We start from the raw sequence: 18555 nt of genomic DNA on the forward strand, positions 1-18555 counted from the left end.
TACAGTTCAGATGACGCAGATGTGAAATCAGCCGCATACCCCCATCTTTTCTGTGAACCAGGAAATTATGGCTGTAAAACCTCCCTCCTTCAGAGAAAGAGGTACATGTTCTATGGCCCCTTTGTTTAAGAGAGATCTACTTCCTGGGCTAATGTCAGTCTCTCCATTATGCTGACTACTGTAGTGAGCACATCTCTGAAACAGCAGGATAGAGCTATGAACTGGACCCGGTAGTTTCCACAATGCCAGATGGACTTTAGTGACATTAACTTTCCACATTTTGTTGGAGGGAAAGCATCAGATTTTCATTGCCATGTGACAGCTCGCTGACCAGAGAAAACTAAGGCGGGCTACCACACTCGCCTTCTGTGCCTCCCTCACACTAGTACTGGCCTGGGCTCCACTCATGGATGCCCAGGTGAACGAGACACAATGGGGAAGGAACTGGCTGAACATTTGCTGTTTCGCCTCCCAAAATCTGTCGGCAATGGCGTTAATCCCGACACTGAGAACAAGCTGGAAGTTTCAACAGGGGCATCCAGAAGGGAGACCTTATCCTTATCCTCATACCCAAGAGGTTGAGCCATAGACGCACCCCTGCCATGACCAAGCTACCCATTGGTCACCTGAAGAGACAAACCCATGGCCCGACAAAGCTCCGCCACTGCCTCAGGTCCAATTCCCTGCCCACTGTTGAGCTCATTCAGCAGGTCGGCCTGATAGTCCTGCAATACTGCCATTGTCTGTAGTGACCCACAAGTGAGACCCGCTGCCGCACAGGCTTTGCCAACCAGTGCCAAGCTGGTCCCTGTAATGTTTCAGCACTTTGAGAAGCTGCTTTTAAAGGTGCTTTATAAAATAAAGTGTATTATTATATTATTATTATTGCTGCCATCGATGGAGAGAGGCAGCTCACAAGCATCTCCTCCACCCTCGGCATAGCAAAATACCCATACTGTTCATTCCCCACGATGGCTGAATAATCTTTTGTGGTGCACTTCTGGAAAAAAAGGGGAGTTTTCTGCAGTGTGAGGGACAATTATTTTCACTGGTGAGAAAGCGCTTGTCCAGCCTGCCACAAGCCACTTCCTCTTCCCAGGGCCAGTCTAATTTTAGTTTCTTGAGATGACATTGACTAGGGGAGCCCTACAGTAATACTGGGAGTTAACTGCCCTGACAACTTCATATACCCTGATACCTCCCTCATGGCCCCTCAGGACCACTTCTTTTTGTCTTTAAATCAGGCCTTCTAGCAAGCCGCGACTGTGGCTGCCCAGTCCCCATGTATTTTTGTGAGTGGAGGCAGGCCATCACACTCACCTTCTGTGCCTCCTTCACAATTCAACAGGTCTGCCTGGTAGGCCTGCAACACTGCCATTGTATGCCCACAAGCAAGATCCACGGCCACATGGCTTCGCCAACCAATGCAGAGGTGGTCTTACATGGCCTGTATGGAAAAGTCGGCCCCCCTGATTTTGCTGCCGTCGATGGAGAGAGGTGGCTCGCAAGCGCCTCCTCTGTCTTCAGCATAAAATAGCAATACCGTTTATCACCCATGATGGCCGAAGAATCCGAAATATCGGGGTTATAAACACGGCTTTTCCCAGAAGTGTAACACTTCATGGTGCACTTCCGGGAAAAAGGAGAGTTTTTTGCAGTGTGAGGGAGTGCTCTCCTTCTCACTGGCTCCCCCTCTGGCTCCTCAGCATGAGAGAGGGAGGGAGAAGTCACTTTGCGAGCTCTAAAAGTCGGATCCGGAGGAAAGAGCAAGAGATAGAGCAGCGCTTGTCTCCGATTACCCCTCCAGATCCATATGGGACCCCCAGGATCTGAGCCAGCTGGTTGCCTCAACAATGGCCGGCCCAGAGTCCTGAGGTTCTGAAACCAGAAGCGGAGCCATACCACAGTGCGCTCCACTCCCGTACACTTCACACAAAAAATGTGTCCATCCTGCTCCATAATAAAACAAGAGCAGGGAGTAACACAGTTTCTGAACTCTCTAAGACTCATTGTGTTTGCACAAGATAGCAACAGAAAAGAGAATATATATATATATATATATATATATATATATATATATATATATATATATATATATATATAATCACACACACACACACACACACATTCTTCTGGGGCACATGGTGGCTTAGTCATAAGCAAGGTCACCTCACACCTCTACGAGTTTGCATGTTCCAGGTTTCCTCTGGTTTTCTCCAGGTACTCTGGTTTCCTCCCACAGGCCAAAGACATGCATGGTAGGCTGAATGGCATGTCCAAAGTGTATGTGAGTGTGCCTGTGATGGATTGGCATCCTATCAAGGGTATACCCTGCCTTTTGCCCGATGCTTCCTGGGATAGGCTCCAGGTTCCCCGCGACCCAGTAGGATAAGCGGTATATAAAATGGAGATATATATATATATATATTCTTTTGAAAATAGAGAACAGTGAACAGTTTAGGAACGTTCACACAGAGAACCAACATGCGGCTTCGCTGAAGATAAAAGAGCTAATCATGTGGTTTACAGGTGCTATTTTATAGTCATGCAATGTGCAAAATGCCACGTCACCTGACCATGGCAGGCGTAATTTTACACAGATTTCAGATACTGGTCACGTGCGAAGGCACTTCCCACAGCGTGAATCCCACACAACGTTGAGCTGCCTTTGAAAGGAAATGGCTTGAACTGAAGCCTTTAGATAATAAGTAAGCCAAAAATGCGTTCCTCAAACTCTCTGTACTGCACTGATCTGTGTGAAGACACAAGTTGAATATATTGCGCTGATTGGAGCTTCTGTAATTTCATCTTTAACGTGGTTCTGGATGGACAGAACTTCAAATAGCCTCTATAGCTCAGTGGGAATGAGCAGAAGTCACTGAGACTGCCAGTGACTTCTTCACTTCCAATTACTCCAACAGATCTGCTCTAAAAGTATGGCCAGATTTCCCGGATAGACTTGACTTGCGGTGTGGCCTATCCACATTATCTATTGAGGGTAAATTCCAGCTTTGCTCAAGCTAACCTTTCTTGTTATTGTAGCAGCAGCACGCAGGCTGTGTACCATGGGGAGAATAAAACACCTGTCAGACAGGATCACTTAGTCAGAATGAAAGCATTCTCACTTTCCCTCCAGTCTTCAGAAGTAGAGGAAGGCTGGGCATTGCTGATGTGTTGCTGTTTTTCCATTTGCCGGGATTAAATATCATTTTCAAAGTGAACACACTGTTAAAAAAAAAAAAACCTTCTTGTGGAGGAAAGATAACGAGGGCAGAAAAAAAGCCTCAATGACAGAGGTGGACTTAGGAGGGGAAACTTAAAAAAGTGTTATGGATATTCTGACACTTTTCTAATCTCAGTCATCAGCAGCATTCTTATAAGTGCAATTTTATTGCCTGGAAAAAGGAAATGGCTTGTGTGCTCCATCTAAATTAGGCTGGACCTGACCTACAGAGGGAGGGGGGAGGGAGGAAAGAAGAAAGGAGGAAAGGAAAAGAAAGGAAGGAACTAACAAAGAAAGGACAGAAGGAAAGAAAGTAAGGAAGGTAAGTTAAGAAATTAAATTAAGTAAGAAAGGAAATAAAAAAAGGAATGGACGCAGGAAAGACAGAGGAGGAAAGGAAAAGAAAGGAAGAAATTAATAAAGAAAGTAAGGAAAGAAAGTAAGTTAAGAATTTAAACTAGAAAGGAAAGTAAATAAAGGAATGAACTAAAACAGAGGAAAGAAGGAAACAAAGAAGGAAGGAAGAAAGGAGGAGGAAAGGAAACGAAAGGAAGGAACTAACAAAGAAAGGAAAGAAAGTAAGGAAGAAAAGTAAGTTAAGAAATTAAAGAAGTAAGGAATGAAGGAAAAAGTAAAAACTGTGGAAATTGGGGATGCTCACAACTTCCCAATTAAACAGAGAGCTTCTATACAGGAAGAAAAGAAAGTAAATAAAAGTGAAGAAGTGACTGTGCATCAGAGGTATAAAAAGGAAATAGATGAGTTCTATAATGGTCCAGGGTTTATAGGGCAGGTGACCCGAGACACAGCTGTAAGGACAGTGAGCTGCTTTCTCCTTTAACAGCCACACTTCAGAATACCAACACACACAATCCTCTATAACCACTTGTAAAATATGTCCTTAACCGTGTCTAGTTGTTCACGTAAACACGATTTATAACATTTATTTTCTTCCCCTGATGTCTGGCAAAGAACAATTTGAATAAATCTTTAAATAAAAAAGAAACACCTAATGCTCTTACTCCTCTGCTATAAAATATAAAATGCTTTAAGTGCTACACTAAAGTTAGAAAACTGCCAGAGAGAAATCTAACTGTCCTCCAGTCACCATGGCACTTGCAGTAAAGATGAAACAGAGAGCTTTTTTCCTTTTTCTCAAAAGCTTTTTAAAAAATTAAAAGAGCTATATATAATATAAATATAAGTAACAATAAACAAGCCTGCACAGGAAGCTGTTATGTAGTGGCATAGAGTTAAAGGCTGAAGAATCCACATTTAAAATGACTTAATTTTATATCTGATTTGGTGTCATTACTCAGAACTGGGAACAACATGACACACAACATCATGTAGTTGCCTAAATCAGCTTGTGGAACATGGTTGCTATGCAAAGTTTGGCTTTTTTACAAGCTAAAAACAAAGAAGCAATATAATTATCTGCACCTACCAATCAATATCACTGTACTACATTTTCTAAAGGCTACACTGTATCACGGATTTCCCCTCCACTGGAGCATTCAGCGTGCATGAACGGCCCGAAGTGCAACAGCGTGCGCTTCCAGATTTGCACTGACTGTGTTTACTTTTGACACGTGTGTTTTGTTTTGGTTTCTGGCCTGTCTCAGCCCCTGTTATGTTATTAGTTGTTCATATTGTCATCAGTTGTTCTCGTTTCCCTTTTTAATTACATTGTATATTTAAACCCCTCATGTGTCTTTGTTCGGGGCACAGTATCACGTTTCTGTGTTTTGCCGCCAGTGTGCTACCAAGCCTTTGTTCTCATTTCAGGTTCTTAATCTTGTCCCTAATTTATTTTTTTTGTGCTTTGCCCTGCCTCGGTTATGCCTGTTTGTAGGTCACTAGACTTTTTTGACCATGTTTTGCCTATCATTTGGATTTATTTGCATGTCTTTAATAAACAAAAAGCTTTAACTGCACTTGCATCTGTCTCCAACCCTAATTAAATTACACACTGAAACACATTAGACAGCTCATCTGGCAGCTTGAACCAATTCCTTCTTCTGCGTTATGTATGAATGACATCTCTTATCAGCCCACGTTCCACTAAGCTATTGTCGGCGGGTCACATCTAATCTGGTGGGTCACTGCTTGGGATAAAGTCAGTAGCAAGGCTGAAACATAAAGGCTATACAAAAGAAAAGAAATACCTCTTGAGCCATAATCATGAAAAATCTTAAGGCTATATGTAGCTCCTGATTGGCAGATTTAGGAGAAAACCTAAAAAACAAACACTTTTTATCCTGCTTTTAAGCTTCTGTGTTGTTGTTTTTTCAGTTTAAAAGTAACACAGAAATACCTTCTAAACCAGTGACAGCCTAGTCATAGTCCAGAGCACTTGATTGGAAACTTGATTGGATAATTGATGCTCTTAGCTAAACATCAGGGGAAGAAAATAAATGTTGTAAATCATGTTTACGTCAACAACTAGACACGGTTAAGGATGTATTTTATAAGTGTTTATAGAGGATCGTGTATGTGTTTAGGTATTCTGAAGTGTGACTGTTAAAGGAGAAAGCAGCTCACTGTCCTCACAGCTGTGTCTCAGGTCATCTGCCCTATAAACCCTGGACCATCTGTTTTCTTCCTTTCTATACCTCTGTCACTTTCCCTCTGTTTAATTGGGAAGTTCTCAGTACCCCCAGAGCAATGCCCTTAGTTTTTTCCTCTCTTCTTACTGTCTTTCTGTACATCATATTTTCTTCTTATCTTCAATGTACTTTCTTCCCTTCTTTACTTTTTCTTCCTTCCTCATCTCCTTCCTTCCTTCTTTCCTTACTTTCTTCTCTCCTCCATTCCATTATTAGTTAATTTCTTAACTTTCTTTCCTTCGTTCCTTTTTTACATTTGGTCCTTCTTTCCATCCTTCTTTCTTTTTCTTTCCCCCTTTCCACTCCTTCCTTCCGTATTTAATTTCTCAACTTACTTTCCTTTCTTCCTTTCTTTGATAGTTCCTTCCTTTCTTCCTTTCCTTCCTTCTATCCTTACTTAACTTTTTCCTTCTTTTCTTTCTTTATTAGTCCTTCCTTTCTCTTCCTTTCCTCCCTCCTTCCTTCTTTAATTTTATAACTTACTTTCCGTCCTTCTTTTTGAACATCCCTTTCCAAAACCAGGGGCATTAACATGGAGTTGATCCCCACTAGATTTTGAAGCGTGGATGTGGGTATTTGTCCATTCAACCACAACTGCTTTAGTAAGGTCTGGAAGCCTGGGGTGCAATCGGAATTCCAGTTCATCCCAAAGGAATTCAGTGGGGTTGAGGTCAGGGCTCTGTGCAAGACACAAGCTCTTCCACTCCAACGTTAGCAAACCATGTCTCACTTGTGGAGCTCACTTTGTGAGCTCCATGAAGGGGCATCATCATGCTGGAACAGGTTTGGTTCCAGTGAAGGGAAATTGTAATGCTACAGCATACAAATATATCCTACTACAATTGTGTGCTTCTAATTTTGTGGCAACATTTTGGGATAGATCCACATATGGGTATGATAGACTGGTATGATGAGTATGATCAGGTTTTCACATACTTTTGGCTATATAGTGTACGTAAGAGGGCTGTAGTTCAATGTAAATCAGCATAAATCCTCTATTTTACATATAATGTTAGCATTTGTTCTACGAGCACTTCAATTTATGTTTTCATTTATGAAATCTCTGGCACTCTCATTTTATTTATTTATTAGAATTAAGATTTCAGTATTCAGTATTTGATTGTTACACAGACTGCCACTGCTGATATTCATTCAGGAAACATCCGTCATCTGCACCAACATGGTCAACCTCATCCTTTCTCTTAACTTAATATATAACTTAATATTTAACTTAATAACAAAGCAAGTTTCTGAATAGGCTTTAACAAGACTCTCTTGAATGTGGACCTTTAGTGGCAAGCTCTGAGTGTTAAGATAAGATTCAATGTGAAACCAGCCCCTGATGGCTAAAACAAATGTATTTCCTTGTGTATTAAAATAATGGCTATTATTTTTCATTATTATTTGTATAGTAATGTGTGCAGGATAATTGCAAATATATGACTTGTGGTGTTCATTATATTTATGGAAGGAAAATGCTGTTACAAATGAATGCAACTAAAAAGGCAACTTGGCTACAGTTCCGAAATTCTTGAAAAAGAGACGAGAATGTGTAAAATAACTGAGGTCTACCAAAAAAAAAATCTATCATAATTATAAGTAAAACTATGTTCTGTGTATATGAAGGGCTTCAAAGCTTGAACATGAATTGTCAAGAGGATTGGAAGAGGCTCACTGGGTCTGCAAGCTCCAGGACGGTGGCTCTGTAGGTGAGCGGCTTGCAGTCACGGGTGTTTTCAACCAGGCTACAGGGCAGGAACATTGGGCCCAGGTCATCTCCATCCAGCACATCCACTGTCAGTGTTGTGGTGGCAGTCAGTCGCTCTTTAGGGTCAGGAGCTCGGTCCTAAAGAACAAGGAAGGCTTTTTTCAATGTTACTTGTGATAAGTCTGTTTATAATTCCATCATGAACAACAAGTCAACAAGTGGCCACTTGCAGGATGAGGGAAGGAGGGTGTAAGGGAGTATAGAGTCATATTAACTTATTAACTTTACTACCTAGGTATCGTCACCTGTCATGTATACATGATGTAGTTGGCTACTAGGGGTTGCACAACTACTAATTTTTATTAGTTGTCCAAGAATTTAAAAAAAATAGTCCTTTTCCTTAGTTAAAGCAAAAGCTTTTTCAGGACATTGTTAATTTTAAGCTGTTATTTTTGTGCAGTAAAGAATACCTCAATCCACACTACATTTAAGAGCCTTACGCAGGTTACAAATTAAAATTCCCACTTCAATGCTTTTTAGGCTACATAATTAATGGCAAAAGTATGAAAAAAGACCAGTGCAATGAATGTGCAAAGCAATAAATTCGTGCATCATATTAGACTATTCAATACCAATACCAATCCTTAGAACTCACTCATGTGTACAAGCTGGCACATCAGTTAACATTGTTTATTTTGAATCTGAGAGAGCAGCACCCAAGCTCCTTATAGAGAAATGATGGATAGAGGATGTGATGTCTACAGTAGTTTTTGCAAGATGTTTAACTCAGGCCTCAGCAGCATTTGAAAACAAGTCTGGGTCTGCCTCTTTGAGTTGCTGATCTGACTCTAAACTGATTGGAAAGCTGATTGGGACTGGATAGTGATGTGCAACACGTGGCTCTGAACTACCTCTTATACACAGCGCTGGTCATAATGGAATTACCTTAAGCAATATCACATTAGTGCCATAGCTAATCCCAGCCATGCTGATATTCACTATAACCGCACGATTGTGTGTGCGATATTGCTTTTTTAGTTCAATAAACAAGAAATGAATGAATTTCAGACACAGTATGGCCAAATGTTCTGTTTATTCTTGCTCTGCGACCAGAAATAGATCCAAAATAAGCCACATCCACTTTACAGCATGCAGGCTAGCTGGCTAGCTAGCTCACACTGATTGTTACTTTCCCGTTAAAGGTGCTTCTGGTAAAATTGGTGTCCTTTCTTTATTCTCATTTTCAAACGTCATATTCATGAAAAATGTATCGTTTGCCATGTCCGCTGATGATGTCACTAACACTACTGTAGTAACGGTTTCAATCTAGGAAGTGGAATTTTATATGGTGAACACAGACGAGCAGAGTAATACACACAGTGGAATTTTCTTGTGTAGGGCACTTTTGGAACACCGCTTGACCAATCGAATTATTGAACCAGAACTAACTGTATAATATTCCACAATGCAAGGATTTATTAACATTTTATTTATCCTTAAAAGACAACATAAATAACAGGTGGAATTCATTCAGGAGTGGGCAGGAGTGGGATTAAAAAACTCTAAATTTCCTTACTTCATGTAAAGTGAAACCAAAGTGTTCATGGTCCATTAAAGCAAAAGACAAAAAAATACTTTTTCCAACACAGTCATATACAGTTGCTGTGCAGTTGCCATCTGCCTCACTTTTTTTTTTCTGCCACCCCGACTAGTCTCCAGCTCCCTACAGTCTACACAACCCATACTGGCTACATGAACTCCAACTCAAAAGTAGCAAATTGTTTGTGATATTTATCACATCACTTACAAATAGAGTTTTCTAACATTTTTTTCAATATGTTTTGAAAAGACACTGTGTCAGATTGTAATGTCTGATATCTTCTCTGAAAATCTATATTTGCATTGACTTGATTTCTGTTAAGGATTTCACCTGAGAAAATAAAGTACTGAAACATCATTAAGAATGCAACTGGGATTCAAGAGAGGGAACCAAACGTAAAAGTGAAGCAGGGGATTTTAAATAGATTTTGAAAAATTAATACTTTGAGTCAATTACATATGTTCACAAGACAAGGACTAATTCCACAGATTAATTAAAGAATTGCTGAAAAACCCTCCAAAGATTTAGATTCTAAATGTGTCTAAAGCACATAGTGAAAACTATGTAGATGTAAATATGACGTGAAACCTCACAATGTCAGGAATTACACAATCTACCCAGGAATTAAATATTATTTATTACTCTCTTGACACATCATAATCTGATGTCCAAACTGTTTTATTTCATGTTGCTTTCTCTCAGACTCACATTGGCCTGGATGATGACCAGGTAGCGTGTGATCTCTTCATAGTTCAGTCTCTCTCTCAGCACCACAGAGCCCGACAGGGTGAGAGGGATGTCAAAGGTTCTGTTAGCAGTCTGTAGAGATGAAACCTTTGAGTCAAACTGGCATCCATGTACACATATAACATGCTCACAATCCATCTAATAACATGCTCACAAAGAGGTCGTTTTGAGAAATTGAGTGTGCTGAAAATAAAGTATCAAGTTAGACTGCAGAAGCAGAGGGAAAATACTCATTCAAATAGCCTGACTTTGGTATTTTGCCCTTACCGGGTCATTAGGATTGTACTGAATGGTGTACTCAATTTGTCCGTTTGGTCCGTCATCAATGTCAACAGCACCATTGTTCCCCGTGAAGCCTGAGAAGACGGTGGTCCCAACAGGAGTGAGCTGAAAGAATAAAAGTCAAAAGAAAACATCTTCTGTTTTTGAAAGCACTCACAACCAACAAGCAGTCAGTTTGCGCTGTGATCTTGTCAAGGTTTGACTATTCCTAGTCCTAGCATTTCATCATATCCTGCTTGCTTCCTGTTGCTATCAGGAAGCAGGGCTCCCCTGTGGTGACAGAGTCTCGCCTGCTGTTTTATACTCTATTCTCCTTATGAGACAGGAACCTGATGGACATGGCTAAGAAGAAAGAAAGCATTTGCTCATACTTGGTTTGCTGCCTGGCTGCTGAGACCTTCTCAGAAGTGAACAGAGGAAGTAAAATGGGAGGTAATAGCTATAAGCTGTGCAAGAAAGTAAAAGGCAGTACCTGAGGCATTGGGTACTAGTTCGATCTTTTGTTGAAAAAGGCTTTAACACTCCGAAAGTGTACAAAAGAAGCAAAAAAAATCTGCCTGGATTGAACCTTCCATTTAAATCCCAGGTATCACCAGTATGGATAATTTGTGTAATTTCTACAGGTATTTTCATGTCAAATGACATGATGAAGGTTCAATAGAAAAAGGGTTAATTCTGTGGAAAAAAAACCCCACATATAGTAAACAGACACGTCTGATGGGAGCCAAGATTGATTTTCTGGTGCAGTGCCTGGAAGTCATCTATCAGTATCAAAAAAAGGCACAAACAAAGACACTTGCATTATCTTGGGGACCTGCACTGGGCCAGTCTCTAAATGATAAATTATTTTGTCTTAGCTTGCTGTTATACCTGATTCCTGCCATCCGAGCTGCTAGACTACAATCTAGCTACAGTCTAGACTACCAGGTGTTCTGTGTACACTGTTAAACATTGTTCTACAACCATACTAGGCTAATTTAGCCATAAACGAAATTTCAAGTTAATACGCCAAGTTGAAAATTTGTAATTTTCTTTTCTTTTTTTTTCTCCATCCATACCAGTCATACTGATGAACTTGCTATCTACAGTGACAAGTTCATTAAACACTCCATTTTTTCCTCCGTGTTGCCAATATCCACCTTCCTCTATGGAGTTAAACCCTACTGTCCAGCATCGTTGTTGACTGATGGACTGTGGTTTGCTGAACACCTCGTCTCCCTGTCAGTCTGATCCCCCTGACTCCGGGCCAAAATCGATAGTGAGGAATGGCAGCCGGTGGTTTTCTGGGCTACAACAGCTTGTGGTTAGGCAGTCTGCCACTCTCTGCAGATGTCTTCTAATGAGGGAAATCTGTGCTGACAGTTCCCTTAGGAGCCACTTTCAATTAGGCAAAAGGCTCAGAGAACCCATGTAACCGTCTCCAGCCATCCACCCAGCACGAGCTGGGCTCAGCCGACCGCGACCTCAATCCTGTAACCTACCTTGGTCTTACTCTTAAAATGGCAACATCTTCAAGAGTGCTCAAACAGAGACACGGTATCAGTCAGCATGTACTACGGATCAAATGCAGCAAAAATATCTGTAATGACTTTCTTCGCTATTGGGATGATTACATGAAGTGCCCCTGAAATCAAAATTGGTGTTTCAGAACTTTTTGTATTTGTCACTAAGTGTTATGGATGCCAATACCAAAATATTTGAAGAAAAAAATTATTTTGAAGATTTTAATTTGATAGTGTGGGGCATAGTGGCTTAGTAGTTAGCACATTTGCATCGCACTTCTGGGGTTGGGGATTTGAATCCCGCCTCTGTCCTGTGTGCACGGAGTTTGCTTGTTCTCCCCGTGCTTAGGGGTTTCCTCCCCCAGTCCAAAGCCATGAGTTGTAGGTTGACTGACATTTCAGAATTGTCCGTAGTGCGCAACTGTGCCCTGCAATGGGTTGGTACCCATCCAGGGTGTCTCCTGCCTTGTCCCCCAAGTTCCCTGGCATAGGCTCCACGCTTCCCGCAACCCTGTCTAGGATAAGCAGTATGGAAAATGAATGGATGGATGAATGGATAATTTTATAGTTCATCACTTCTGGAAAAAAAAAGTATATTTTCTGAAGACAAGTCTTTTGTTCATCCAATTAAATGCTTTCTACAACATTAGGTCCTACTCCTGGGGATGGGTCTTCCTCACCTTGGTGGAGAATGGTTGTTCATTTGGAAGAGGGTGGAATTTGATTCTAACTTTATACATGACTGGAGCTTCTCTATCACAGTTGATAATGTCATTTAATCTCCCACTAGATGCCTCAAATACCTCCTGGTGATGACCATGCAGCTCTCTGTCACGACTGGAGGCATTGACCACATTAAAAAAATGTTTTAATGTAAATGTAATAACCCTAATGAATAAATGTAAATGTAGCATGATATATCGCTTTGCTTATATTTTCTCATCTGTAAGTCGCTTTGGATAAAAGCGTCTGCTAAATGAATAAATATAATGTAAATGTAAATGTAATAATTTCTGCAGTAGAGGGTTAACGGCTACATGCTTTGGCTACAAAGCTTTCAAAAGTGCACTTTTTTCTGTCAAAAAAGTGTATGTTGTACACTAAACACTGATTCCTAAGTGACAAGGAGGAGGTTTTTCAGAAACCTGAGAATGACCTGCAGATGTGTGAATACTATACTGTTTCAGGATGCGGACTAGTTGGAGGAACGTACCTCATTAATAGCCACATAGTACCGTGGCTGCTGGAAACGAGGAGTGTTGTCATTACGATCCCTCACAACGATTCGCACCTCATGAAGAATCACTGTACCGACCAGCTCATTGGTGCACTGGACCTGCACCACAATGGAATGAATGTAGGAAGGAGGCTGAAAGAAAATGAAGGGTGCATTTAGTTTACACCTAACCCATCAACTGCATGAGAAGATAATAAATTAAATTACATTACTATGACATTCCTATAAGTGTGAAAGCAGCCTTTATGAGTTCATCTTTAATCTTGATGTATGCCAAGAAATAATTTTTCAAAGACATGAGTGCTTTATTTTAAAAATGTTAATATTAATTTCAGTGCCTAATATTAATGTGACAATTAACTTGATATGATTTACAATTTTGAAGTAAGGATTCAGATAAATTTTCTATATTTTCACTAACAAGACTGCAAAGTAGCATGTCCTTGAGCAAAATGCAAAGGTATTCTTTTAAAAAAAATAAAATGCAGATAAAAAAAAAGCGTGATTATACTGCGTGTATGTGTGTACAGTATGACCTTTATAACTGGTGTAATGGTTGGAGAGCGTTAATTAAGCACTTAAACCCTGTAACTCTGACACACACACACACACACACACACACACACACACACACACACTATCAAACCACAGAAACAAACACACTATTATACACTTTATCTCTCTCTCTCACACACACACACACTCACACACTATATTACCCTCACTTATACACGCTATCAAACCTATTGCACACCATCAAACATCACACACACACACACACACACACACACACACACACACACACAACACTATCATACCCTCTCACACACTATGAAGCCTCTTACAATATCAAACTCTCTCACACACACACTATTAAACCAAAATGTCAGGTTGATAGTGTATGAGTTATGAAAGAGGTGAGAGAGAGTATTATTGGGTGTGCGTGTGTGTGTGTGTGTGTGTGTGTGTGTGTGTGTGTGATGGCAAATAAGACACACTTGTTAGAGATAAATGGGACTGTAGACAATACAGTTTGATGTTTCAACACAGTTGATATTTCAGGAACGATAAAATATTGTGCCTACTTACATCACGATCCAGAACTCTTCCAGTGCTGTTAAGGTAAAGCCGTTGTTGGACGGGGTCCAGGATTACCCAGTGGTCATAGTTGTCTCTCAAGGATAAAGAGATGGTTCGGTGAGGGTCTTCTGCCCGGCCGTTGATTTGCATGTTCTCCACCAGGACAGTCCCTGGACCAATCAAAAACTGAGAATGAGTGCACTGAGTCTTCCTCTAGCTTTCATTTTCATCTTCTATATCTTCTGTGCTTAATTACAGTATACAGTCATTTGTTATGCTGAGCTTAGAAAAGAAAGTGTTGGAGCATCATGTTTTTTACCCCCACATTTACACACCAAGTACACACAATCACTTCCAACTTATACAGTGCCTTTTACACCCCTATGAACATTTCCACATTTTGTACTGGCAAAATTTACATCTGTTTCTATTATTTCCTATTATAAAATTACAATAAACCAAATATACGATTATTAAACCTATTTCTAGACATGTATACTCATTTCAAGCTTGTGGTAATCATGTTCTGTTGGCAGGTATTTTAAAAAAAAAGAATTTAACGCATTTAAAAAGCATCTGAAACAGGTCATAATTATATAATAATATCAAAATAAGAAATGAGATACATTTGTTCCATATTTGTTCTATGTTCCATATTAAATATATTTTCACTTGTTAAGACACAATCTTTTTTTTTTTCTTTTGCAGAGAACCTGAACACTAATGGACTTCATTGGTATTATGTCATGAATTTGCACAAAACAGTTCATAATGTTGTTCATAAAGTTAAGGGAAAAATCAATATAGTGTACAAAATTATTTACAAATAATAATAATAATAAAAAAAACATAAAATCAACTATTGCATAAGTATTCACCCCCATTGGTGTGAAACCTTTAAATTTGTTCTGTTACAGTCAGTCGCCAGCAGAAGTGACATACGGTAATTAGTTGAAAGGCATCAACAAGTGTGTGCTCAATTAAATTGTCACCTGACCTGAGTATAAATAAACCTGTTCCTGGAAGGCCCTGGAGTTTGAAACCGTAGCTAAACAAACAGCATCACAGATAATAAGGAGCTATCAAAACAAGTCAGAGAAAAGTTTGAGTCAGGTTATAAATACTTTACTAACCATGGAAAGAATATGAATAATGATATAATGAATAAGTACATCATTTTTTATTGTGAGTATATTGTGTCATGACATACTGTATGATCCCAATTTAGTCAATTTCAGTTGTAGGTCATCCATCCATCCATTCTTCCACAGGGTCGCAAGGGGAGTCTATCCCAGGGAACTTGGGGCACAAGGCAGGGGACACCCATTCATAATCACACACACATTCTCACTCTATAGACAATTTGGAAATGCCAATCAGCCTACAACACATGTCTTTGGACTGGGAGAGGAAACTGGAGTGCCTGGAGGAAACCCATAAGTCTGAAATTTTGCTGGATAACAGATTTTTTTTTTCATGCCTTGTTAATGAGAGAAGTCAGAGGAGAGTCTGAGGAGAATGTCCAGGCTGCTGTGAGCTGACAGAGAGGCTATGGTAACTCAAATAACCACTCTTTAACACCGTGGTAAGCAGAAAAGTATCTCAGAAATACAACATGCCAAACCTTAAGGCAGATGGACTTCAGTGGTAGAAGACAACATCAGTCAAGAACACTAATATGAGGCTGGGGTGGACATGGACTCATCAAAACTGGAAAACTGAATATTTGAAAAAGAGCAGGTGATGTTTTTTCCTGTCTAAAACTATGTGCCCATGTACCCTCAGATTCCTGTTCTTGGATGTTGGCTGTTCATTTTTCATATTACTTTTTCCTGATGCACATACTAGCACAGCTACAGTATGAATGGTTGTCTTTATCTATGACAGCAAGATCACTATTTTACAACTGCAATTATTTGCTGCTCATGCATACCAGTGAAATCTCTGCCACATTATTACAGGTGACTGGGCCATTAGACCTGCAGTTATTATCATAATAGGTATTCTGGCGATACCCATGGGCCATGGCTCTCCAGTCTCTCTTTTTAGACAGAAATATTCAGAAGTTTTAACACTGCTGCAAGGAGCAGCACTATGCCTGACAGTCACGGTGCCTGATCTGTTACCACGCATTATTACGAGGTCCAAAAATGAGTCACCCTACAACACAAACCCTGTGTCAATTAACAACATGCAAAACATATTTTACTTGTTATTGATGTGCAACCTTTAATTAATCAGGGCCTCTGAATATCTGAGTAGTAACTTCTTATAAAAAAAAGTACTGAACCAGTGAATTTCAAAAAACGTAGTAAGAGAAAAACTTTATTTCATTCTCTAGTTCACTCTACTGTATGTCCTATTTGTACCACATTATGTTTTACAGTCTACAAAGCATGCCTTCCAATGGAAACAAGTAGAACTCAGAGCCAACGGTACTGATGGGCACACCTCCACTACCAACAAGTCTATTCCTTCTTGTGATTAATTTGTATGCCAAAGATACCCTTAAAATATACCTCAAACAGGAATTAGGCTTTTAAAGAAAAACTATTGTAGACATTTGACCTTCATGTGACCTTGACCCAGTTTGGATCAACTCCAAAATCTAATCAGATCATCTGTTGGTTACAGTGATAACTCCATAAGGAGACTCTCAAAACAGACAGACAGATGGACAACACGAAAACATAATTTCTCCAGCTCTTATTAGCAGAGGCATTAAAATGCTGGGAATTACTAATTAAAATTGAAAGGTTAAGGGCGGTATAATGTTATAGTTGTAAGTCCATACAATTTAAATAATAATAATAATAATAATAATAATAATAATAATAATAATTCTACATTACAATTTTAGCTCTTAACTTGATTAAGGTTGATGCTTTTCAGCAGAACTAACAGTGTGTTATATAATTTATTCAAACAGCCCTACACATGCAACATGACCTCAGAAGTTCCAAGCCCTCATCCCTCAGCATTTCAAACAGCTGGACTTTGTTGTTGAACCACTGCCCAGCCCTCTGGGAGGTCCCCTGGCAGCTGCCTCGTGGAAGATCATGCCTCTGCAAGCTGGCGCTACACATGTGCCAGAAGGACAAAGCTTAGCCAAGCCTGCAGAGTCATTTCTACCCACAAGTCTCTATTTAGCTTACCACCTCCTTATTCTTTACTCTTCTAGAATCCCTGCTCTGGGATGTAACTCTTCCCGGTAATGGTTTCTAAAGTCCAGCGTATTACAGTTTCCCCAGTAACCTCTTTACACTGAGCCTGCTTACAGGAAGAAGGGCTTCAGTCCAAAAACCCAACTGTCAGGGTTCTGTTAGGAGATTTATTTATTCTACATTTAAGAACAGTAGGAGGGATAGTCTTCAGGAAAGAGGCCTTTGCGCTTTCTCAATAACATGACAACCTGCATTTTTTTTTTTTGTCTTAATAATTTCAAGATAGAGGAAAAAAGAGACTCATGAGGGAAAGACTGTTTATAGCAGCTATAAAAGGAACTAACTGGTTTTGTGGACGCTCCACAACATTAAACATAACTATAAACATCCATCCATTCATTTTCTGTACCACTTATACTAGACAGTGTTGCGGGGGAGCCTGAAGTCTATACCAGAGAACTCGGGGCACTAGACAGGGGACACCATGAATGGGGTGCTAAACCACTGTAGAGCACAATCGCGTACTACGGACAATTTGAAAATGCCATTCAGCCTACAACGCATGTCTTTGGACTGGGGGAGAAAACCGGAGTACCTGGAGGAAATCCCCGCAGCATGGAAGAACATGGAAACTTCATGCATGCAGGGCATTGGTGGAACTCGAACCTCCAACCCCGGAGGTGAGAGGCAAACATGCTAACCACTAAGCCACCGCGCCTCAAACTATAAACATGTCATTCTGTACTAAATTTTGAAAAGCATGATAAAATCATCACACCTCCACATCATTGATTACAATGCTGATAAAAGCCCTACCTATTTAGTTTTATTCCTTACTTACTGAATATGGCTCTGTATAATACTCATGGATCATATAAAAGCAGAAAGAAAGAAATACCAAAACTTCTACATTCAGACTAACACTCCAGAAGTTCAAATGAGATTGTGTGATAATTCAGAGCAGGACTTACAGTGCCCTACACTAATATTGGCACCCTGTCATGATCTCCCCTTCTGGCAGCACGCTCGGAGAGGCGGAGGGCGCACGCATGCACGAGCTACATGCACGAGTGCTCAGCGAGTGCATGCTCTTCGGATGTTGATAACCGTGACATTGTTTACTGTGGACACGTGCATTTGTTTTGTTTCTGTTCTGTCTCCTCCCTGTTTTGTCACTGGTTGTTGTTCGAGGCTGTGGCTTCATTGTTTTCAGCTGCCAGCACTTAACGCTGATTATGTTCGGGATATATACCACTCGCTTCCCATTACACCTCGCGGAGTATTAGATATAGTATAATAGTAGATAGTTCATGTTTCGTACCTTGATAGATTTAGTTAGTTTACCAGGATAGATTAGTTCATTTAGACCAAGCTGGTGTTTCCGCTCCCAGTTCCCTGTCATA

At 40.1% G+C, this 18555-nt stretch overlaps 1 protein-coding gene across 1 annotated transcript in view; it reads right to left on the bottom strand.

Annotated features, from left to right (window-relative positions):
* Window positions 1-18555, bottom strand: part of pcdh15b (protocadherin-related 15b) — a 231843-nt gene that overhangs the window by 153520 nt on the left and 59768 nt on the right. Inside the window, exons 5-9 of the mRNA XM_053640491.1 lie at window positions 13998-14158; window positions 12885-13040; window positions 10155-10274; window positions 9849-9959; window positions 7508-7678 (exon numbers count right to left, since the gene is read on the bottom strand). Of these exons, the coding sequence (XP_053496466.1) occupies window positions 7508-7678; window positions 9849-9959; window positions 10155-10274; window positions 12885-13040; window positions 13998-14158 (719 nt within the window). The remainder of the gene's footprint in view (window positions 1-7507; window positions 7679-9848; window positions 9960-10154; window positions 10275-12884; window positions 13041-13997; window positions 14159-18555) is intronic.

This window comes from Ictalurus furcatus, chromosome 13 (genome assembly GCF_023375685.1).
Source record: "Ictalurus furcatus strain D&B chromosome 13, Billie_1.0, whole genome shotgun sequence".
Classification (NCBI taxonomy): domain Eukaryota; kingdom Metazoa; phylum Chordata; class Actinopteri; order Siluriformes; family Ictaluridae; genus Ictalurus; species Ictalurus furcatus.